The 23,833-nt window shown below is 46.8% G+C and overlaps 1 protein-coding gene across 2 annotated transcripts; it reads right to left on the bottom strand.

Annotated features, from left to right (window-relative positions):
* Window positions 1-686: 686 nt before the first annotated feature.
* TRIM26 (tripartite motif containing 26) lies at window positions 687-23,568 on the bottom strand. Of its 2 annotated transcripts, XM_045826206.1 has the most exons (9): window positions 23,346-23,568; window positions 22,497-22,713; window positions 10,405-10,891; window positions 10,135-10,230; window positions 8,692-8,922; window positions 3,965-3,987; window positions 3,406-3,521; window positions 3,189-3,221; window positions 687-2,697 (listed from the first exon to the last, which is right to left on the bottom strand). In XM_045826206.1, the coding sequence occupies exons 3-9, from the start codon at window positions 10,840-10,842 to the stop codon at window positions 2,018-2,020; spliced, it is 1,617 nt and encodes a 538-aa protein (XP_045682162.1). In that variant the 5' UTR covers window positions 10,843-10,891; window positions 22,497-22,713; window positions 23,346-23,568; the 3' UTR covers window positions 687-2,017. The 2 variants fall into 2 exon arrangements, with proteins under 2 accessions (XP_045682162.1, XP_045682163.1); XM_045826207.1 differs by having other exon boundaries at window positions 22,497-23,568.
* Window positions 23,569-23,833: the final 265 nt, after the last annotated feature.

Here is a 23,833-nt window from a genome sequence, read left to right on the forward strand (position 1 = left end):
TGGTGGTGGAGAATTGTGGTTCAAAAATGGGGATAACTGTAACTGAACAATAAAAAAATATGCTAGTGATTACTATCTATCAGTATTCAAATGTGGATTAATGGGCATTATAATTGATAATGCATATTAGTTATTTCTAATAACTAACACATATTCTACATACATGTATTTAGAAAAGAAACAATAAGAAGGTGAAACATGAATGAATCATAAATGAGAGTCCAGGGAAGAAGTGTGCTGCTTGTGCAGTGAATCTCAGAGGTACGTATGTTGTGTAACCCCTTTTCTTATCTTTAACGGGGCAACAAAACAAAAAAATTAGAACCAACAAGAAATGGTCAGACAGTGGTGTCAGGAGACAGATTGAATTTCTAGGCTATATTTCCTTTGGGGTGCTGCTTCTTTCCCAAAAAAGGATTTGGGGAATGCTATGGTAGATAGCACCCTTCCACCTGAGCCCCATCACAGACAAATGCCAGACCTTGGCGTTGGCTGGCCTAAGTCCCACATGGGGCTTTTTGGGGGTTTTCAACCATGGCAGCATGTATGAAGGACAGAAAGCAAAGTCAGAGAGTTCTGAAGGACCCAGAAGAAAAGCCCTGGGCTACTGCTGTCAGTGCATCCACTGTAATCACAGACCGAGAAGGCCTGGTGATAACTGAGTCATAATAAAATACACATAAATCTAGGCTGTCAACAAGATTTTATTGAGCACCTATTCTGCACCCAGAAATGCACTAAGTGCCATGGAGAACACAAGAGAAATACCACATATGATACCCACCTCAAGGAGCTTACAGTATTAGAGACAGAAGTCAGATGTTCTTGACTTGGGTAGCATGTAACATACACAGCATGCTGGCTATGGGAGCACTGCGATGATCCACAGCAGCTGGAAGCAGTCCCTTAGGCAGGGCAGGGATGTGGCTACAAGGTGGTCTGGCAGGAGCAGGGAGGTGTGTTAACCTGTGGACACTAGGGGCTGGACAGAGGCTGGTATTTGGGCTGGGTCTGTAGGCAGATTTACTTTAATTCTCTTGACATGATGACCTGGCAGGCTCGTGGACTCTTGCTGCCTTCCTTTCCTCTCCCACAGCCTGTCTTGCCCTTCCCCGACCTTCTACTAGGAAAATGATAGGGCCAGTGTCTGGAGACCCTACTGGAGAAAATTATCAGAGCTTCCAAAGCAGGAGAGGCTTTGCTTGACTGGGTATCTGCCCTGATGTTTTTAGATGGATTGAAAAGAACAAGATATTCTGGATTCTTTAAAAAACTCCCTTCACAAGGACTGATTATAACTGTCATCCAAAGCCACAGATTTTTAGAACATTCTCAAAACCACAGACTGCTGCAAGGAGCCTCACCTTCTCAGACCTGGAACTTCACATACATAGTCCTAATCTCAGAAGAGCATAGCCTCTGCTTTGGACCACTAGAAGATGACTTCCACTGGACTCCAGGTGATTCACTCAAGTGCCAGGGAAGCCTCACTAGGTTTTCATTCAGTTCATTTTCAACCTATTCATATCAGCCCTATTCACACATGTTTCACTGAGCTGGGGCAGCTCTGTGTAAAGTACCAGGGATGGTAGCAAAGTGGATTTGTGTGAGAGGGAAGCTATGGATTTGGGGATAGCAAAATGGCTAGGGTGGAACAGTCCACTAATTTTTTCCAAGGACATCTAACATGGGACGCTACACTGGGCAAGAAAATGCTGCCTGGCCTGTACTCAACAAAGAGAATGCAGGGCTGGGTCAAAGGTAGTGGGCAGGAGGAAGGGAGGAGCCCATGTGGACTTCAGGGATGGAAGTTTGCACAGGACTCCTAGAAGAGCAGGCCAAGGTAATGTAGGTGGAGCAGCAGCACTGAGTGAGGTCTCAGGGACCACGCTCACTGGGAGGGGACCAGCAGAGGACTTGGGGTGCCTTCTCTCCCTTGATTCAGGCACCCTCTACCCCGTTCAGTCCTGGAATTCCAAAAGCAATGGAGGCCAGAGAGAGGCATCAGGCAGGGCGCTCAGGGTCTCAACAGGAGGCGTGTTCCAGGCCACTTGAGCCACAGGAAGGGGACCAGGCGCTGGGTGAATGTGGTAGTAAAGGTGTAAATGAGTTCTTGCGACTCTGCATTGGTGAAAGTCACGGTGCCCCCTTCATAATCCAGGGCAATGCCCACTCTCCGGGGCTGCACCGCCAGGAAGAGCTCAGCCTCAGGGTTGGTGTTGGCCCAGATACCCACAGAGGAGAGGCGCAGGGCCCACACCCCATCCTCTGGCTGCAGGGAGAGCTCTCCCTTCTTCTTCATTGAGTCTCTAGCCACACCCACCATGCAGCTTTCCAGAACTTCCTCCTCCTCTTCTTCCTCTTCATCCCCCAAGGAGGACTCCTCATCCTCATCTGTTTCCGAATCATCATATCCATCCCCATAGACAGGCTCCTCTTCCTCTTCCTCATCTTCCCAATCATCCTCCTCATCCCTGTCTGTTTCATCCTCTGAACACCTCTCCCTCTCCACTTCCACTTCCCAGTAGACCTTGCCCCAGGTGAAGCCCTTACTACCCAGCACTGCTGGCTCACAGTCAAACTGCTGGGGGTGCAGGTAAGCACTCTGGTACAGGCCATTGTTGTAGGTCACACACTTCCAGTCCTCTGACAGCTGCAGGTACCCACTGGCCGACTTTGGGTCCAAGGTCACACTCACTGTGGGAACAAAAAAGGTAACTGTCACTAGTGCGCTGGAAGGGGCCACCAGTCTCCACAGGGTCCATGGCAGGGCTGCCACACCACACAATCCCAGGGGGCCATTTACATCTTAGTCCACTTCCACAGGGCCCCTCAGAGCATGCAGGGTACAACCTGATAACAAGGCCAAGAGGGGCTGGCCTCAGGAGGCATGTGATCAGGCAGATAAGAAGAAACTAAGTTACCATGAAGGGACTGGTTGCAGGACCTGTGAGGCAAGAATAACCAAACACAGGGTGAGAAGGGCCAGACTACCACGTGGCGGCCTCTCCTGCAGCTTGAAGAGTTGGTCAGAAAATGCAAGGGGGACTTTGAGGTTAGCAGCTGGAAAATTCTCCTTGTGGCATAAGAGAAGAGACTCCCTGGGGCATCAGGGGACAGTCATAATCTCTGTGGAAAGACTATTCTTTATTTGAGGTAAATCCAGAAACAACCTTTTAGATACTCACCTGTTCTATATTCTAAGTCTCTCAGCAGCTTCCCTGGGAAGAAAAAAAGGAAAGCAATGACCCTCAAGCCCAGCAAATGTACAGGCTAATTTCTCACATAAACAGAGGCTCTCAGAGGACTGAGGTAGGAGAATGGGACAGTAAGGAGACGAGGACCCTTCCTCAGAGTGCCAGTCCCATTCCTGGCCCCCACCCCAAGGCTTTCCCCAACCCTTACCCTGGAATTCTCTCAGGCCTCGCTGCAGACACAGGAGTTTGTCTGAGAATTCTCCTGTCCTTTTTTTAACCACTCGAGCAATGGGTTTCCCAAGCCAGAACTTCTTCCGTGGATATCTGAGAAGATGGAAGACATAACCTTAGCTCCTCTTGCATTTCTCTCAATCCTCATGACAAATACGAAGGGGAGAGGGAAAAGCACGTTGCCCCCCCATCAGACAGAGATGGGTCCAAAGACACTAAGTGAACTACAACCATCAGCAGACTCAACTTCCAGCACACTTTAGTTTCCTGAGCCACCTTTCTGCCCTCGCCACCTGTCCCACCTCAGACAAGGAGAGCAGGCCAAGGAGTTAGAACCCCACAAAGAATTTGCTTCAGTGGACAGCGAATCTCCAGTTCAAGACTGTGTTCTTGTTTCCCAGGAGGAACCATGGTCTGAGTGCACCTTTGGCACCATCTCTCCCCACTAATTAAAATGTATCACGGTCAAGGAAAATGGAAAGGACACAGACACAGGAGAATGAGTGTGTCACAGTCCAGAGAGGAAGCTCTTTTACCTGTTCAAGAAGTCTCTGGTGTCCTGGAAGGGAAGAAAGCACAAAAATCAATGTGAATCAGACTTCATTCACCTGCAGCAACACTGTATCAGAGTCAGAGAAACTGTCCCTTCCTTATGCAGCTGATATTCTAGTGACAGCTTTGGATAAAACAGTAACAACAACAACAAAAATATGACAGAGCAACTGGGTGGGGGAGGACAGGGCAGAGATGATAGGGCCAACCTCTCCGTGATGACATTTGTGCTTAGAGTTGAAGGAGAAAAGTGCTGGCCAAGTGAAGAATGAGAAGGTGGAAAAGGGCTTGGCAAAGGAGGCAGGGCCAGGTCATGCAGTGCTGAACAAGCATAGCAGGGACTTTAAACTTCATTCAATATGTAGCAGTAAAGCACCAAAGGGAGGCTTTCGTGTGGCTGTGACTTCCAGCATCCATTCTCCCCTTCTTCCTTTTAATAATAGAACTCAAGAAAAAACTACATTTCCCAGATTCACTTGTAACCAGGTCTGGTCATGAAACTAAGCTCCAATCAATGGGCTGTAAAAGGAAGCATTGACTACAATTTGGGGGCATTGTCCTTTAAAAAAAAGAAAATTGCTTCCTACTTCATCTTTTTCCTTGGCTGAATTTTTTAAGGTGGGTTATTTATTTATTTATTTATTTCTAGAGAGAGGAGAAGGGAGAAAGAGAGGAAAACATCAAAATGTGGTTGCCTCTCACATGCCCCCCACACTGGGCACCTGGCCTGCAACCCAGGCACATGCCCTGACTAGGGACCAAACCAGCAACCCTTTCATTCACAGGCCAGCACTCAGTCCATGGAGCCACACCAGCCAGGGCTCCTTGGCTGAATTTTAGATATGGTGGTGGTGAGCCCAACTTTGACTACACAGCTGAGGACAACATCCCCTGAAGTTAGTGAAACCAGATAGAAGTACCCTGGTTCTCTTCTGACCTCACAGACAGCTGCCCTGACAGCTCCAGACTCCCCAACTCTGAACTGTTACTGAAAGACAAATAATCCTGTTTTATTTGGGTCATTGTACTTGAACAGCTGGCCCAAATCCTGAGTGATCAATCACTTGGCTGTTCTTGAGAGCATCAGTTGAGGGAGGCAATGTGAACATGGGGGCCAGTCTGCAGGCTGTTGCTGTGGACCAGGTGAGAGATGAAAATGGCCTGGGAGCTGCAGCAGCAGTAGAGATGGAGAACCAGGTATGCTTGAGACATACCGACTGGACACAGCCAGTGCTACCATGCATGTGATGGGGACACAGTGGACTGGAGTGGGGGTTCTTGTGAGATGCTGGTTATTTCCCTCTTGTGAGTGTAAAGGCTCCATAACACTTTATATCAAGCTTTGCTTTCCTTTCACTCATTCACAAATATTAATTGCTTCCTACATACCAGGCATTCTCTAAAAGCCTGGAATACAGCAGATAAGAAAAAAAAGATAACTGGGTTGGCTAAAAAGTTCATTTTCTCTGTAAGATGGCTCTAGTAGTGCTTAGATGTCTTTAACGTCATTTGAAGCAATTTTGTTAGATTGTACTGTGACAGCTATCATAAGAGTGTGCATTAAAAAATCACAATTGGTGAAGTTTTGTGTAGCCATTTTAATATTGAAGATGAAAGAAAATACACAACATTTTCTCCGTATCATGCCTTATTATTTCAAGAAAAACAAAGACACAACTAAAATGCAAATAAAAACGATTTGTGCAGTCTGGCTGGTGTGGCTCAATGGATTGAGTGTTGGCCTGTGAACTAAGGGGTTGCCAGTTCGATTCCCAGTCAGGGCACATGCCTGAGTTGCGGGCCAGGTCCCCAGTGGGGGGGTCATGCACGAGGCAACCACGCATTGATGTTTCTCTCCCTATTTCTCCCTCCCTTCCCCTCTCCAAAAATAAATGAAAATCTTTAAAACAAAAAAGATTTGTGCCATGTTTGGAGAAGGTGCTATGACTGATTGAATATGTCAAAAGTGGTTTGCAATGTTTCATGCTAGAAATTTCTTATTGGATGATGCTCCACAGTTGGGTAGACCAGTTGAAGTTGATAGTGATCAAGCTAAGACATTAACTGAGAACAATCCACATTATACCACATGGGAGATAGCCAACATGCTCAAAATATCCAAATAAATAAAGTTATTGATTATAATGAAAAATGTACCTTTTATTTTCCAAAAAGAAAAGTTAACAGACTTTTTGGCCAACCCAATACAATCTTCTACCCTTGTTAGAGCTGACCTTGTAGTAGGGGAAGCGATCAGGCAACAGTCAACAAAACAAATATATTATATTACAGAAATACCTGAGGGTTACAGGAAGAAGAAAGAGGAGAGTTAAGGGGAACAGGGTAGGGGTGAGATTGGGGAATCAAATGGAATCACCAAGTTGTGGCTGCTGATCACTATTTCAGAAAAAAGTCTCAGGAAGAGACGGGCTTTGCTGCAGAACTACATCCTGCCCCTACTAGGAAGAAACTGCCCAGAGGTATTTGAGTTTCTGGCAAATTCTTCTGATCTGTTCCTCAAAACAAGTTAAGTCCAAGCCAGCTTGAGAACTGGGGGACAAATGTAAGACAGTGTGTGCCGACCAGCCTGCAGAGATACATGGTATAAAAGAGCAAATAAATAGGCAGTGAGAGCTAAGGGAAAAAGGGGTTGAGTGACCCAGGGAGAGTGGGACCCAGAGACCAGTGCAGGAACCCTTCTTCCAAAGGACACAGACCGGGGAGCCTTGGGAATCCAAGGCAACCTGCAGCCACACACCAGCCTCTATCCAGGCTTCTGGGGCTGTCATGTAATAGGGAACAAACATGGCACTCTTGGGTCGGCAAACACCTGGGCACTAACAAACAGCACTTAGGGGCTCTTCACAGGTAAGGAGGCAACCGACAGTGGGAAAGGCAGAGGTGTGAGCAGCCACCCAACCCTGCAAGGTCTGTCTAGAGCTGAACTGGAGAGGACGTCAGTGTCTCTTTGGCCACTCCTATCTGCCTATCCCCTTTAGCATCTTCACAAAACTCCCAGTCCAGAGATCTTCCTTTCCTTTTCCATCCCCTTTGTCAAAAAGTCTATTTTACGTATTTTTGTCCAGCTACTTCCCACTCACCCATATTTCTCTACTAGACTTTTGGATCAGAGCCCCTATCTCAATAGGATCTCATTCTTATTGTCCATCGACATTCAAATAATCTCTGGGAAAAATTAAATATTAATGACAATTAAGGAGTTAGCTGTCCAGTTCCCTTGCAGCAAAATCAAAACAAACAGATAAAACCCACCAGTACAACATTTCACGTATTAGTTTTAAGCAGACACCCAACTCTCTCTCTTCTCTGACACCTACCCCAGGGAAGTCTTCAATCTGAGTAGTCTTGCAGGCACTGAAGGCTGGGCCTCCACTGGCCCACGCAGCTCCTTTGGGTGGAGTGGTGGCGAGAGGGTCCCCTCAGGGCACACACAACTGTACGCCAGCCCACCAGCACCCCGTCACATCCCTCTGCTCCGCACACAAGTGCACATCTGCCAGCGGTGGCCAGAGGAAAGTAAGGATGCCTGTCCCTGAACAGGGAGGAGAAGAGGAGGTGGGGAAGGGGAGGGGCAGCAAGTGACCCAGTCAGAGTCTGAGAGAGATTTGAAGGGACAGAATACATCTGCAGGAAAGACAGAACCAGAAAAACACGCTAGATAAAATGAGAAAAAAGAAGAGTGAGAGTACAGAGGCCTGGGAGTGAGGACACAGGGTTGGAACTTTGACTGACTCCTGACCTGCGCCACGGCCTAGGACAGATCCCTTCCACTCTCTGCCCCTCAGTGACTTCATCAGTGTGGGACTGCACTGCAAGCATTTTAAAATCCCTGCTACTCCTAAGTCTGAATACACAATGATGGAGAGGCAGGAGGAAGTCGCCTGTGAGGTCTAGGCTGGCACAGAACCTTAAAGAATGTGCTCTGCCAACTCTCTGCCAGCTACTGACTTGCTGTGTCACTGGATGAGGTAGCATTTATGCTACTGACAGGCCCAGGCACCCCAACCATATAAGTGGAGGAGAGCAGGAACTGAACAGCCACCTCTGCAGGCTGCTGAGCCCTGTTCAGTATGGTGAGACTCTTCCAGAGGCTCCAGGAGGATGGACTTGTGGGGTCATTTCAATTTGGAGACCTGTTCTCCAGTCCAAGACTTTCCCATTCTCAGCATCAAAGTTGTCTCCATCAGGAAGCATTCCAGAGACAACTCACCTGCTTCCCACTTTCCCTGAGGGTAATTCCACAGTCCCAGAGACAACCTCGCCATTCTGACTGACCCTATGGGTTCCCAAGAGAAGCTGCCAATCAGCCCTCCCTTAGCCACCCCCAACCTCTACAGCTGCATCTCCAGAGCCATCAAGAGCTTCCATTGGACAAGTCTCTGCCAGTGACTTGTTAGACGACAGGCTCATAATGATAGTGATAAAGATAGAAGATAGTAAGGAAGATCATAATAACCTTCCCTTCCATTTTAATATTTTTGAACTTTTATAGAAAATTTCCCTTTTGAAAGTGACACCATACCAGTCATCTCATTTTATGCTCAAGAAACCAACAGAATATCAGTGGGAGGAGCAGAATTATCAGCCCCATGTTTCAGATGAGAAACGGAGGCCCCCAAGGAAAGTGACTCTCTCCAGGTCCTGCAGGTGAGTGGCAGGGAGGGGCTCCTTGCCTAGGAAGGTCTCTCACCTTCATGAGCTCTGCTGCTGGCTGCTGCACCTTGCCCTCCAGCTCAGAGATGAGCCCTGCCAGCCGGGCAAGCTCCGAGACACCCCTGCTGTTATGCTTCTCCCGGCCCTCTGTGAGTTCCTGTTCCAGCCTCGCCAGTTGGCCTAGCAGATGCTGCTCCCGCTCCTTCAGGAACTGGTGGCCCTGCTCAAACTCAGCCATGACGTGCTGCCTCTGCTCCTGGAGCTGCTTCTGCAGGTGGGAAGTGGGAAACAGCTGATGCCTCTGCCTTGTGGTAGGAAATCCCTCCAGGACCTGGTATTAGTGGTGCATAAGACTGGCTCTACTCCTATAGTTACCCCCACTCACATATTCTATAGTGTTCAGGCTGGGAGGCAGGGGTGCTTTCAAGCATTCCTGGGCCAACCTGCCCTCCTTGAAGAAGACACAGTCCATGAGTCAATTCAGTGCAACCAGCCACTGCAAGACTGTGACCTTAACTCCACTGACTGGTCAGCACATTATCTGTTCTAGGTAAACCACTATGTTCTGGGGCTCTTTGAAGAACTGTGAGCTAACACATTTTTCCCTCCTGAACACCAATCTCTTTATGTCACCTCTTGTAGGAAGCTTACTTTCATCTTTTCAGTGCCCCACTACACACAAAATATCTGTGTGTCCCATCCCTGCCACATAGGGCTATATCTTGCTCCCTTACTGAGACTGTGCAAGGCTTGTGCTCAGGGACCATGACCTTTCCTGCCTCTTTAATTTCACTGCCAAGTCCAGGCTGGAATCTGGTCAGTGGCCCTGGTGTCCGGGTTGACTGAAGTTAGGCTGCATCCACACACACTGAGGGACTAGAGGTACTCCTTGAACTTGAGCTCTCTCCTGCTTCACTTTCTCCCTCTCCCAGGGCCCAATTGTTCAAGACCAGGCCTGGTCCCAACATCCCTGCAATGTTCACTCCCCAAAGAAAACTGAAATCTGCTTTTCAGTTTTCCATCCTGATACCATTTCTATGGAAGCACACAAGGTGTTGTCTGTTCCCAAAGATGGGCAGCCATGAGTACAGGGCCCAGATAGCATCCTCAGTCACCCCCTCAGCTCTTATCCTGGAATCAATGCCCTCCTTCTAAGTCCTCTGGCTACCCACTCTCATAGGAATCATGTCTTTCTCCTCTTTGAAAGTAAGAATGGAGCCAGGTATTCTTAGGTCCCCTCACCCTGACTCTCCCTCACAGAGTTGGCCCTGCGGCTGAGGTGAGTTACAGAGAGGAAGGGACCTTAGCTGACACCTAGGCAACCCACTCATTTGTCAGACCAGGACACAGGCCAAAGCCATACAGCTCAGGCTGACAGGGCTGAGCCATACACAGGCCTCCCACTGCATCTCTGCAAGCCCAAAACGTCCTGCTGCACCAGTCCATTATCTCCAGGATCCCCCTTAACAGCCTCACTTACCAGCACAGCTAGGAAGTCAGCTTCTCCCTTCTCCTGACAGCCCCGAATTCTGTCTCTGTCTCTCCTTAGAGTGCTCAGGTGGTTCAGGATTTGTTCCTATAGAAAGACAAGCAGTGGGGACAGGTGCACGCTTTGAGCTGGGGCAACAGAGTGGACTCAGGATGAGTCCTTGAACGGCTAGAAGCCTTCAGCAGGGTCTTGGCCAGGTCTGGCCTGGCTTCCAGGTGGGTGCAAAGCACAGCCTCCCAGGGTTGAAGAGGGCTTACTTACCCTGTGGGGCTGGGCAGCCTTCTCCAGCAGGATAGCTCTGTGAGGCCGATGCTCCCGGGACTCCCTGCATAGCACACACAGCAGCTGCTCATCATCCTCACAGAAATAGTGCAGCTTCTCCCAGTGCCGCTCACACAGCTTCACATCCTGCTGCTCCTGGGTTGCATTCCCTGGCTGCTTGCCTTTGTCCACCTTCAGCCGCTCGATGTTCTCCACCAGGCTGGCCAGCTGCCACACAGGGCGGATGTTTTCCTTCTTAAAAGGCTTCTTGCAGAGGGGGCAGACAGGCCGCCCCCCCGAGATAGGGCAGATGTCAGTGGTGCAGCTGCGGCAGAAGACATGGCCACAGTCGATGGTCACAGGGTCCCGCAGGTAATCAAGGCAGATGGAGCAGGTCACCTCTTCCTCCAGACTCCGCAGTGGTGCTGATGTGGCCATGGTGTCCTTAGCTCAGATGGGTCTCTTCACTGGTGGTCGCTTCTCTTTTCTAGAGACCAGACGTGGAGTCAAGAACAAGCACAGAAGAGGGCAGAGGTGGCAAACTCACACAGGGTGCCCTGTCCCAGCAATCAGCAAACACTGACCTGCTCTTACAAGGCCCACATATTAGCAGAGTACAAGTACCTTACTAACCACATAGTCCAAACCCCTCATTTTATAGATGAGAAATTGGGGCCCAGAGTGTGTGGCTTGGTAGAGTGGCAGGGAGAGCTGTCTTGAGCCCAGGCTATGGGGTTGGGAAAGCAGTCCTGCCTCAAGGCCTTTTCCTTCCATCAACTGATGTACCGATGCTGATAATAAATACACACATCTACAATGTCCACCATGGAGCAAAGCTCTCAGCTATGCAGGGCACAGGCTGCACAGCTATTCACGTCCCCAGTAAGGAAACTCCTTCTGTTTAATCCTCCAGGTTTCAAAGACTAAGAGTATTGAGGTTCTTTACCAAAACTCAAGAAGCACCCACAGTATGAGTTCTGGTATTTCGCTTCATAAATGTTTCCTTGGGCTGTGCTGTGCTTTGGGTTTGGTTCAAGTCCCCAGGATAGCTCCTGGCTCCAGGGCAGCCTGCTGGCAGAGCACAAGCTGGCCATGTAGCTGGCCTGGCCACTCTGCTGTCAACAATGGTGAACTGTTCCAGCTGGGCTTACAAAGAAACCAATGTGCAGGAACACTCAGCTGGCTGTGACTACAATGTGCTCATGAGGGCTTGGCCCCCAGAGGGAGCACAGAAGATGAGCAAAGAGAACTTGAATGCATCTACCTTTGCTACCCTGGCCCACTTCCTGACTCATCAGCTGCCTCTTAGCCCTGATTCTTTGTGACAATAGAACTCTTTTAAATACTCTGAGCCTTAGTTTATCCTTCCACAAAATGGGGAAGTGATACTTACCTTCAAGGTTCTCTAAGTGGGTTGAGTGAAAGAATTATGTTGAAAGTACTATGCATAAGCACAGTACACAGAAAGAAATCTAGGAAAGAACCCAGAACACGTGGTTTGCAAATCCAGGAGTGTTCAAAGCACCAGATGCAGAGTAGAGATGTACAGTGGCAACAAGAAAGAAGCAAGGAGAGCCAGCCATAGTGACACACACACTCCTCAAAGGTCAGGATGGAGAATTTGCTCTGCTGTGAACCCTGAAGGCAACTGGAGTAGTTGCCAAGGAAATGGGCAACACAGCAGGGCACATGGGCTACTTTAAGACTAGAATGGAGCACCTGGAGCCACAGGAAGTCAATGCTATTAAGGATAGTGTCCAGTGAACGTCCATTGCAACAGAGCTCAGTGGCCTTCATGGTCTTTCACTATAGTGACAAGAATAAGCTAAAAATGACCCCAGGCTTTAAGACCCAAAGCAAAAACAACGCAGAAATATTGTCTATTCTTGAGGATCTAATAAAGTAATATATTTAAAAATGCATTATAAAGTAAAAGTACTACACCAACGTAAGAGACAATCATACTGCCAGTAATAAACTCCACTGGATGTTCTGATGGAGTTAGAGAAGTGTGACTTTTAAGATGTAATGAGCGTAGAAAACAAAGTTCAAGTGAATGGGTCGGAGACTGAGTAATTTAACTGGCAAATGAGGTAATAAAATATTTAGAAGAATACTAAGGCTAGTAAAAATCTGAGGAATTGCCTGGTCCAGCTCCCTGGTTTGCCTGTTGAGGGAATGAGCTGTAACAGATGGAAAGGGCTGGAAAGAAGGGACTCCTCAGGCTTTGGAGTCCATCACCAAGTAACTTTGTTGAGGGCTTAGAAGGTTAAAAGCTTAAGTTGTTTCCTCTGTTGTTGGGGATGGCTTGAGCTATCATTGAGGGCTGGGAAATTTCATTCTCCTGCAACTACCCAGAGGGACAAAAGGACTATGAAGAGCTCATCTACAGCTCCCGTCCACACAAACCTGACATATCAGTCAGGTGCTTTCTTCTTTTAGAGCAGGAATTCTAAACCCAAGAGCCATGCTGAGCTCTGATGCATCTTTAAACACCTGAAACCGTATGATTGCACATGTAATCGAAAAATAAAATTGTGTAGAGATTACAGAAGAACACTGGCAAATAAGTGCAGGGGGGACAATAGATTAGTAAAACACCATTTTGCAATTTCATTATAAGAGAAGCATCTTCAATGAATACTAAAACCTGTGGTGAAAGGTGTTGAGGATAGTCCCATGGAACCAAATTCCTCCCCTTGGGTTACTTTCTAATGTATCTTGATAAGGGAGAGATCTATGATCGCCTTAACCAGCAATCAAACCCAGCATTGCTGACAGAGGGACGACCTTGCATATGCTTCCCGACATGGAACCATATGAATTACACATCACCTTTGAAGTAGTCCTGCCACAAATGTTTGACTTAAATGAATCAAATCAAGCCTTTAAACCTAATTTCCAGTTTATAGAAAATATGAGGAAAAGAGGAATGAGCTAAACCACACCATGAGGAAACAATCAGATAAATGCAGAAGACAGGACATCCCACAAGATAACTGGCCTGGTCTTTTAAAAAGTCAATGTTGCCTGGCTGGCGTAGCTCAGTGGATTTAGTGCAGGCTGCGAACCAAAGTGTCGCAGGTTTGATTCCCAGTCAGGGCACATGCCTGGATTGCAAGCCACGGCCCCCAGCAACCGCACATTAATGTTTCTCTCTCTCTCTTTCTCCCTCCCTTTCCTCTCGAAAAATAAATAAATAAAATCTAAAAAAAAAGTCAATGTCATAAAAAATAACAAAGGACTTTTATTGATTTAGAAAGACTGAAGAAATGTAATAGCCAAATGCAAAGACTTTGATTGGCTCTTTTAAAAAAAAAAGCTATAAAAGTAGTTTTTGAACAATTAAGGAAATTTGAAAAAGGTCTAGGTATTACATCATATTATAAAGTTATTGTTTATATTTAAAATGGCAACTCCACAAGCTGATAGGCTGGTCAATCACTTGAAGAACATCACCCTGATGATATCATTGCTCCTCGCCCAATGGTTCTTCATCAGCCAATGGGACCAGATAACTCAATGGGACTTGGTGAAGGAAGAAAGATCCGTCAGGGTGGTGTCATTGACTAACCACATCCACAAAGCACATCATTAACCTGCTATGATCAAGTTGGGGAGATTCTAGTGAAGGGTCTGAATATGTCCCTCTTCATCCTTCCCCAAAATCTGGAATACTTATTCAATTGAGCTATTATACCAGTTTTAACACTTTCCTCATGCTATGTTTAAAAAAATAAATTTAAGAAAACCCAATACATAAATAATTAAAATGGTATTTATTGAGACTGTGAGAATGTGCATGTTTAGGCAATGCATGCTGCAGTACTTAGGGCCGCATGCCTATAACTTCTATATGGTTCAACAACAAAAAAAAACAAGTTAGTAAAAGGTTTGGGGGGGGCCACAGTTTTCTATCAAGGATCTGTAACTACCAAAGATGTTGAAAATCACGAATAGAGAGACCATGGTACTTGACAACTTGTAAAAGCTCAAGGCATATGTGTGAAGCCATGAATGGATTCGGAAGAACTAAAGACAAAGCTACCTGTACAGCACGATCTAAGAGTCTTCAATAACAGACAAAGAAGATGAATGAAATGTGTTACCATTTTTACGCTCAAGTCCATCACTGGGTTATAGAGATTCCACCTTGAATATGTTATAGCATTCAGTGAAGATGACTCAGCACATTGCTGAAAATATATTAGACTTAGGTGTCAATCTCTTGGTGGGCAATCCAGGTTCAAGTTTAGGCTCCGCAACCCAAAAACCAGGTGACTAACAGCTTCTTCAAGACAGCATTTGTTTAGGACCCACATTATTGCCATTTATACCTCTTATGTTATTTAGTGCTCAGGATGCTCTTCTAAGGAAGCTGAGGACCAGTAGGATAAGCAATTTGCCCAAGAGCAAATGGCTAGGAAGCCGTGTCTGGTGCTGATGTCCTGGCCCAGGACTCTGTTCCTTATCCAGGTGAACTGTCAAAGGAGTCTAAGAGCAGCTCCAGTGTCAGGAAGCTTGGATGTCACCTATATGGAAGGGCTCTGTAAGCTGCAGAGTGCTGACAACAGTAAAGGGGTACATGTTACTGCTGACACTGACCTAAGCACTTCGTCTTAAATGACAGGAAACAGGATTACAGTGCAGCAGACACAGCAGATCAGAATAGAGGTTCACCACCCCATACCCAGTCCTTTCAGGTGCAATGTAAAACTGACCCTCTACAAAAACTTGCCCAACTTACCACACTCACCAGTGATTGTGCCCCAACATTTATGCTTTCAATATATTTTGATTATCTCAATGAGTTTCCACAATAAGGGGTAAAACTATGATTCCCTCCACTCCTGGCTCTTGGGTAGATAGAAACCACAGAAAGCCAGAGCTGGAAAACAGCCTCAGAAAGGATGCAGTCCATCCCACTCCTTTTACCCAATTGAGAATTCTGAAACTCCTGGCTTCAGGGCAGCAGGTCTTTCACTCTCTTCAATAAACCAGAAGCTGGTTGTGACTAGGCACAACCAGGCAGAACTGGAGACCCGCTACCCTTCTGAGTTCCCCTCTCCTCTGGAGCCCTGGATCTCATAAATACTTCCTGGGCATATGTCAAAAGAATGGCTGAGGGGACACTGTAATTTCCCATAGCATATTTCAGGATGTGGGTGCCATGCACAATTTGCAGCTGTGAGAACCACTGTGAACTGCAAACAAGCAGAGGGAGACATGGCCAGGAACACCCACACCTGCAGGCAGACAGCTGCACTTCACACCCCACCACCCGTAGGGCAAATTCCAGAAGGAAAGAATCAGAACTCTGGTCGCTTACTTCTTAACAGCTGCCAACTTCTGCCCTAGCAGTTGCTACACTCTTCCTCAATTGTCTGTGGCCTCTGCCATCTCACACCTCCCTCCCTGCCTTCTGATGCCTTGGGCACACCACAGAAAGGAACCCTAGAAAACACTAAATCCCAGACATGGACTCCAAGGCACACAGAATTGAGTGGAAGGCCTGTGTTTGCATCCCAGGCTCCAGGGTGCTTCTCAAGCCCATTCTGCGGTTCCAAACAAGAGCACCTTCTTCCTTGTAATCCCAAAGCACTTGGCTGAGAGCTCTATGCCCATAGAAACCCCATTTAGAGGGCTCTCAGAACCCCAGTTAAGCTCCATTTCTTAATCTAAACAAATTCCCCTAAAAGTGAACTTCTGTGAAATGCATCTAACAAACCTGCAGAGGACAGAATTCAAAACAACCAGAAAGTGATCTGGATCTGGACACTGCGGGAGCGGGGCATACCCCTCCTGATGACACTAAAGGCCTGGACTCCCCAGACTTTAAACCATGGCTGTGGCTGTGGGCTGGGCATGAGGCCATCTAAGGAGCTGCCAGTTTTGTGGACAGTGCATTGCTGAGATCACATGTGGTTGGTTACTCTTCTCCACAGGCCTGAGCACCAATGGTGCTCTGAAGCATAGAGCAGGCTGAGACATTCTTTGCCCAATGGCAATCCCCATTGGGCTCAAAGAGGTGCATGGAGGCAGCAGTCACCAGGGAAGGTGAAGTGGTTGGGACATGGCTTTAAAATGCCACTGAGGGTCTGATGTAGAAGGGTGGCATAACTCACCCAACAGGTTACTAGGTATGTATTGGGTGCCGACTATGTACCAGGCACTGAAAATATAGCAGGGAGCCTGGCTGGCGTAGCTCAGTGGATTGAGCACGGGCTGTGAACCAAAGTGTCGCAGGTTCGATTCCCAGTCAGGGCACATGCCTGGGTTGCAGGCCACGGCCCCCAGCAACCGCACATTGATGTTTCTCTCTCTCTCTTTCTCCCTCCCTTCCCTCTCTAAAAATAATAAATAAAAATCTTTAGAAAAAAAAAGAAAAAAGAAAATATAGCAGGGAACAAATATGGAAAAGTCCCTGTCCTCCCAGAGCTTAAATTTAGGGACATAATTGAGTAAATTTTTCTTCAGAAGCTGAAACCAGAGCTAATTGTGGGGATTATGCCACCTTCAAGGGTCTCCAATCTACTTAAACCTCCTCTCTCCAGTGCTTAGTGCCTTTCTTTGGTCCTTCAAACAGACCATTCCATATATTAAAATGCAAGCATACTCAGGTATCCACCCTGCTTAAAATCCCTCAATGGCATGCCAGGACTCCAAGGATACAGTCAAATCTCCTTCCCAAGTCTTGTGAGGCCCCAGATCCTCGAGGCCCAGCTTTTGTCCCAGGCACATTTTCTGCCACTTCCCACGTCAAACTCCACCTAACGAGAAAACCAAACCCAACTCCAAGCCTCAAAATGCACCACACTCTTTCCTTCCTGAGCCCTTCACAAATGCTATAACCTCTGCAGAGAACACTGTTCCTTTCCTGCTTAGCAAACTCCTTTTCCAGCTTCAAGTCTCAGCTGAAAGCTACCTCCTCTGACAAGTCTTTCCTTTACAGCCAGAGAGCACCACACACTGCACAGTGTACTTCTCTGCATCATCTTAACTTATTTAATGCCAGCTTTTCCCAAACCACAGACTGTAACTGCCTCACTCCGAATCTAGTGCAGTGCTGCCAAGAGGAAATGGGCTAGGGATGTGGAGAAAGTGGGTGAAGCCCAGGCACAGAGGACCAAAGCCCACAAAATGGTTCCCTAGTGTCTGAGAACCTGTGCAAATAGTCTTAGCCACGTGTTCTTTCTGTCTGGCAAGGTGGTAACCAACTAGAGAGGTGATTTCTTCATACTCCCCACAGCAGCAAGAACAGTCACCACCAGTGATGGAACCCAAGTTTTGGCTCCAGAAACAGAAAGAAAGCAGGGGAGGAGGAAATGACTGCTGCGGTATATACTAGAGTAGTGTAATAATGACTCTTCCCTGTCCTTTAGTTTTATACCTACATATGCAGAGTTCACTTTCCTCATTTTAAGCTTCAGAATGGAATCATAGTGCAATTTGGGCCCTGACTGGTGTGGCTCAGTGGGATGGGCATCGTCCCATAGACCATAAGGTCATCAGTTCAATTTCCAGTCAAGGCACAGGCCTGGGTTCCAAGGCCAGGTCCCTGGTTGGGGGTGTGAAAGGCAACTGATCACGTTTCTCTTGTGCATCAATGGTTCTCTCCCTGTCTTTCTCCCTCTCTTCCCCTCTCTCTAAAAATAAATAAAATAAAATCTTAACAAAAAAATATTGCACTTTGAAGGGGGACTAACAACATCACGTTTGTGAGGTTTTGTCACAAACCTTTGTGAGCTGCTTTTGTTCATTTTCATTGCTTTGACTACAGAATTCTACTTCTGGCATAATCTATTTCTGATGGCCATCTAGGTTGCTTCCAGTTTGGAACAACTACAAACACTGCTCATTTCTGCCTAGTACACACAGGCAAGTATATGCAGCCTTGACTAGCTCAGGCTGAGCTACTTCCAAACTGTCTGTACCAGTGCACATTCCCACCAGCAGGCAAGGAGCACTCACACTGCTCCACAGCCAAACCCATATCTGGTATTATCATCTTTCACGTTTCTGCCAAACTAGTGCAATGGGAAATAGAATCCCACTGTGTATATGTGTACATATAAACACTTAAAAAAAAAAGGAAAGAGAAAGAAATCACATAAGAAAGGCCCAGTAATAGGCAATGGAATCCTATAAGCTGGTGCTGCTTGATCCAACTAGGAAGTGCTGTAAATGTTTATCTTTTGAGAAGAGGGGTCCAGCCAGCTTCCATTCTTCCAATCCCTTTCTGGGGATCATATGCTGTAGGCAAAGCTCTTCCTCAGTTCAAGAGTGGAACAAGAGAATTAGTCTTAAGCCCCCCTGGCTACAGTGCTTGCTTCAGGGATGAGAACATGACTCATTACAGCCAGTCACAAGGGGACCTAGTTGAGATACAGGGGGAAAAAAAGATTCTTGTGCTTTCTCAAGAACTTGCAAAAGCTGATGTCATATGGTTAGCAGCTGCTAGAAAAATTTTATTAACCAGAGGGTTAGTCTGTTTGAAAATGAAGCCAACCCAGAGGTGAAGTGAAAGATACCAGGTCCATCATGTATTAAGCTGTGCCTGAAGCTACCCTACCACTGAACTTTTCTGTCACATGAACTAATAAATATGCTCTTTGCATAGCCAGCTTGGTATATCTGTCATCTGAAAACAAAAAGAAAAAAGAATCCTGAGAAAGTTATTGAAGGTTACTAAGCTGGAATATACAAAGAACTTGTGCAGAAAAATGAGCCTATTTACCTACACAACAGTCCTATAAAAAGGCAGATACCAATCGGCAGTTCTATCTCTGGCACTCACCTGAAGACTACCACCTGCCACGCCTTGACAGATCCCCAAATGCTCTCGGCCACCATGTGCCCTCCCCACAGCTCATAGAAATTCTGAATGAGGAAGCACAGGTAGAATCTTTTCCCACCCCAGCTGTCATTTTAACTAAACCCTAAAGTGAAGAGTTCTGGGTTAGGACTAAAATCTGGAGTTTCACCTACCCTCCACAACTCTGCTATTCAGCCTGGGACTAGATTTCTTGACCTTTCTGGGTCACAATATTATCATAAAGATATGGGAGTGAGAGGGAATACCCAGGCCATTCAGAACTGTGAAATAATAGAAAAATATATATTGGCCTCTGCCTCTGTTTCTGACACAGAGCTCCTGAAACCCTTATCATTTCCTAGGTGGTAAGAGCACTAAGAGCAGATTTTGTTCTATTGAGGCAACTCTGGGTGGATTCCTGGGTGGGGCCTGATCACCCAAAAGACCAAACCAGCCCTGGTCAGTGGGGCTCAGTTGGGGTATCGTCCATAAGCCAAAAGGTCACAGGTTCAATTCCTGGTCAGGGCACATACCTAGGCAGCACATAACAAGGTACAACTGATCAATATTTCTCCCTCACTGATGTTTCTCTCTCTCTCCCTCTCTCTCTCTTCCACTCTCTCTAAATAGTAACAGGAAAACATGTCCTCAGGTGAGGATTTTTTTTAAAAAGACCAAGTTATGATTAGAAGCTTAGAATTTTCAGTCCCAGCTCCCTATTTCAACAGAGGAGAAAGGGGCTATAAATGAAGTTATAATTGATCATGCCTCCTTTAGCCTCCTTAAACTCCCCATCGTACAGGGTTCAGGGAGCTTTCAGGTGGGTGAACACATCCACAGAGGGAATGTGATGCACTCCAACTTCACAGGGACAGAAGCTCCTACACTTGGGACCCTCCTAGACCTTGCCCTATATAACCCTTCATCTGGCTGTTCATCTGAATCTTTATCACATCTTTAAATAAACTGCTAAATGTTAGTAAGTGTTGGATTGAGTTTTTCTATCACAACAGAACAAACCAAAATAAAGGTCTGACAAGTGTACAAGCATATTTAATGTGCAACATAAATTCAGTGTTATTATTAAGTGCAACCAGAGCACACTAAACGTAGCCAAAATCTTTGGGTCAGGTGTGCTGTTTTATTGTGCTGATGTTGGACAATTTGGCTATCAGGCAAAAAGCTAGTTTATCAAATTTGTTTTCTCAAGATCATAAATGGAGTCGGTGAACTCCGCACAGGTGAGGTGGAACTAGTCTAACCATTCACTCCATGAAGCCAGGGGTATAAAACTCATTTTCACCAAGGGCCACAACAGCCTCTCAGTTGATTTCAAAGGACCAAATGTAATTTCAACTCCTTAACAGTTAAGGAGTAGTTACATTTATACAATCCTAAAATTATTCCAGCCCTTTGAAGGCAACCATGAGACTGATGTGGCCCCTGGTGAAAATGAATTTGACACCACTGATCTAAGCCATCAGCCATGGAGTTGCCATTTTTCATCAAATTTAATATCCATGTCATTACATTAGGTATCTCTGAAATCAGTGTGATCAATGGTGTGTCAGAGTTTGGCAAGATATTAAATAATTGATGGCATCTTAGATTTGGTGAAATGTGCTGCCAGGATAAGGTAACACACAGGTCTCACTGCATTGCTCCAGTGCTTCAAAACTCCTGAATGAGCTCAAACAAAGCTGCACAGCAGGGCACACAAGCTCCTTATCATCTGGCCCCCCAGCTAACCATCCAGCCTACAACCCTACCTCACCCTTGCTAGAAACAGTGAACCAGGAACACAGCCCCTTCCTCACAGCCCTCAATCCCCACCCCTTGCCGTTGTACATGTTCTTTTTTCAGTCCCAGCTCATACTGAACACCTTAATCAGATGTGCCCCCTCATCTCTGAGGTCCTTCCTTGAATAAGTTAGTAAGGCAGAAGATAGAGACAAATTTCCAATGCAAAAGAATGTCAAATAATAATATGACCATACACGTCCTTAAGGAGGGGAAATATACTTCCCACGCCTTAGGTATGGGCTATTGGACTATTGGGCATGGTTAGACTATTTTCCAAAGAGTATAATATGGGGGTGGGGGAGGGTGGAGAGAAAGGAGTAACTTTACCGAGAAACCTGACAATCAGTATTTCAGCCAAGTGGTCAAGATCATCATCAAATCATAAATTATGCTGATAATATGTACCTTTGATAAAATGTGATGAAAATGACAAAGTACCTATAAGCTCTAGGATGCCAATAACCCATAAGACCAGTCTTAGGAGAAAAACAGACAAATTCCAGTAGAGGAGCATCCGACAATATACATGACCAGTGTTCCTCAAAACTGTCAAGGTCATCAAAAACAAGGAAAGGCTGTGAAACTGCCACAGCCAAGAGGAGCATAAGTAGATGTGGGAATTAAATGTGATGTGGTGTCCTAGAGGGGATTCTGGAACAGAAACAGTACCTAGGTAAAAACTAAGGAAACTTGAATATTATGGACTTTGGTCAATAATAATGTACCAATATTGGTTCATTAATTGTAACAAATGTGCCCTACTACAATGTAAGATGTTAATAAAAGGGGGAAAGACTTACGGCATATGGGGACTCTGTACTCACCTCACAATTTTTCTGTAAATCTATGACTGTTCTAAAAAATGAATTCTACTTTTTAAAAAACTGATTAAACTTGGGGAAATGCATTCCAGGGATTATGACTTTGGCTAACAGTTAAACAGGAGGCTCCTACAGGGGCCCTGACACTGATATTTGTTGCATGTATGAAGGGCTGACTGTCCTACCATCATCTGAAGAAACACAAATCATTGTGGCATCAAAACCGAAATGTACTGAGAATCTGGAAGTGTTTGAGGCCCATCTGGTCCAAAATTGGGAAGAAAAACGTCAGGAAAAATACTAATGTGCTAATAAGCTGAAAAAGGGAGGAGATACCTAGCTCCAAGTACACATGACTAAGCCAGTTTATTCAGACCAAAAAGCGGGGGGGGCGGATAAAAGAAAACATGACTTTGGTCATGGCAAGGGACAGACGATCTGCTTGGTTCCAAGCAACCAGAGCGCCATCGGGCCCCACTTTCTTCTGGCTCTGGCTACACGGAGTCTGCGTCAGGCACCGAACAGCAAGGAAGACACTCAGGCAGGTTAGGCCGGGAGGACAGGGTGGACCTCACCCTCTCCCGAGCCTCCCAGACCAGGACGCGCAAGTAACGGCTGCTTTGCTGCATTTCTCATCCTACACCCCTACTCACCGGTGCAGAGCTCCTCACCACGAGCCGAGGCTGTCCTCGCTAGTCTCTCACGGTGGTTAGACCCGGGTTGTGAGAGTAACCTCCCAGTAACCTTCCAGTTCTTCCGAGCCTTCCACCGAGACTTCTGCCTGACCGGATTGGCCCCTGCTGAACCCCGCTGCCAATGGGAGCCTCAGGCTCTTCTACGTTACTGATCGCTCAGCAAGTCTCCCGGCCACTGCGGGGGTGGGACAGCAAGTTCAAGAAAAGGAAACTGAAATCAGACTTTCTCACAGCCGGAGTTCCAGTGCGAGCCGCAACGTTACCAGGTAGAAAAGTCAAGTTCTGAGGCTTAATGAGCCCCTTTGTGGGGCTCTGGGATACCAGAGTCTCCTTCCCTCCGGCCACGACCCTGCACTTCGCAATTCTCGACCCCCTCCACCCCCGGCTTATCAGGGTCGATGGACGCTTTGTGGCTAAGTGGCGCTCTCCAAATGCACCATAAAATAGGACTCCCTGCCCCTACGTAGCCTAAATTTGCTTCCCGGTGTAAGCAGGATCTTAGCGAGCAAATATTCTCAGTGGACTATTTGCAAAAATGATCATTTCTGAAGCACCTGCGATGAGTACGGGGCTTTACATAAAAAACCCTTAAACCAGGCACACATTAATATCCCCATTGGAAAGAAGGAAAACTGAGGTTCCAACAACTTAGGGGCCTGAGCATGGCTCAGTGGGCCAAATGCCTTCTCAGGGATTCAGAGATCACTGAACCTGCAAAGCAGGCCGAGACTCCGGTTCCCTGGGTCCTAGGGAAGGTTTCCAGAGGCTCCCGCGTCCCCAGAGCCCCTGGCAGGAAAGTAACCATACGGAAGTCCCACGGCTGCCCAGCCTGCGTTCTCTTCCTTCTCTGCTGCAGCCACTGCATGCGGTCGGCTGGCACACAATCCCCTTGGCAGCCGTTGCTGTGTCCCAGGCACTGCCGCATTAAAATACCCCAGTCTCCCCGGGCTAGCAGGGCTCTCAGCCCCTTCACCCCCTGCGCGGAGCTGGGAGAAGAGTTGGTGAAGGTTCTCCGAATCAGCCAGTTCCCAGCCCCTAAGCTTATTGGAGGGAAGATCCACCTTCCGGCAGAGGTCACTCTCCTAGGCGGGGTTAAGGAGGTAAGCTGCAGATGTTGGGGCTGGGTGATCTCTTCATAACCAAATGCGCTCACCTAAACCCCTACCTCGCCTCCACTCCTCCCCCACAGGGGCGGAGGAATTTAAAGTGAATACTCAGTGTGTATCCTGTGATGGTAGAGGGGTAAGGTATTCAGAAGAAACCCACAGCCATGTTTTACACCCTGGTCTTTACAC

Source organism: Phyllostomus hastatus, unplaced genomic scaffold (genome assembly GCF_019186645.2).
Source record: "Phyllostomus hastatus isolate PE091 unplaced genomic scaffold, TTU_PhHast_1.1 phas_scaffold_60, whole genome shotgun sequence".
In the NCBI taxonomy this organism is placed as follows: domain Eukaryota; kingdom Metazoa; phylum Chordata; class Mammalia; order Chiroptera; family Phyllostomidae; genus Phyllostomus; species Phyllostomus hastatus.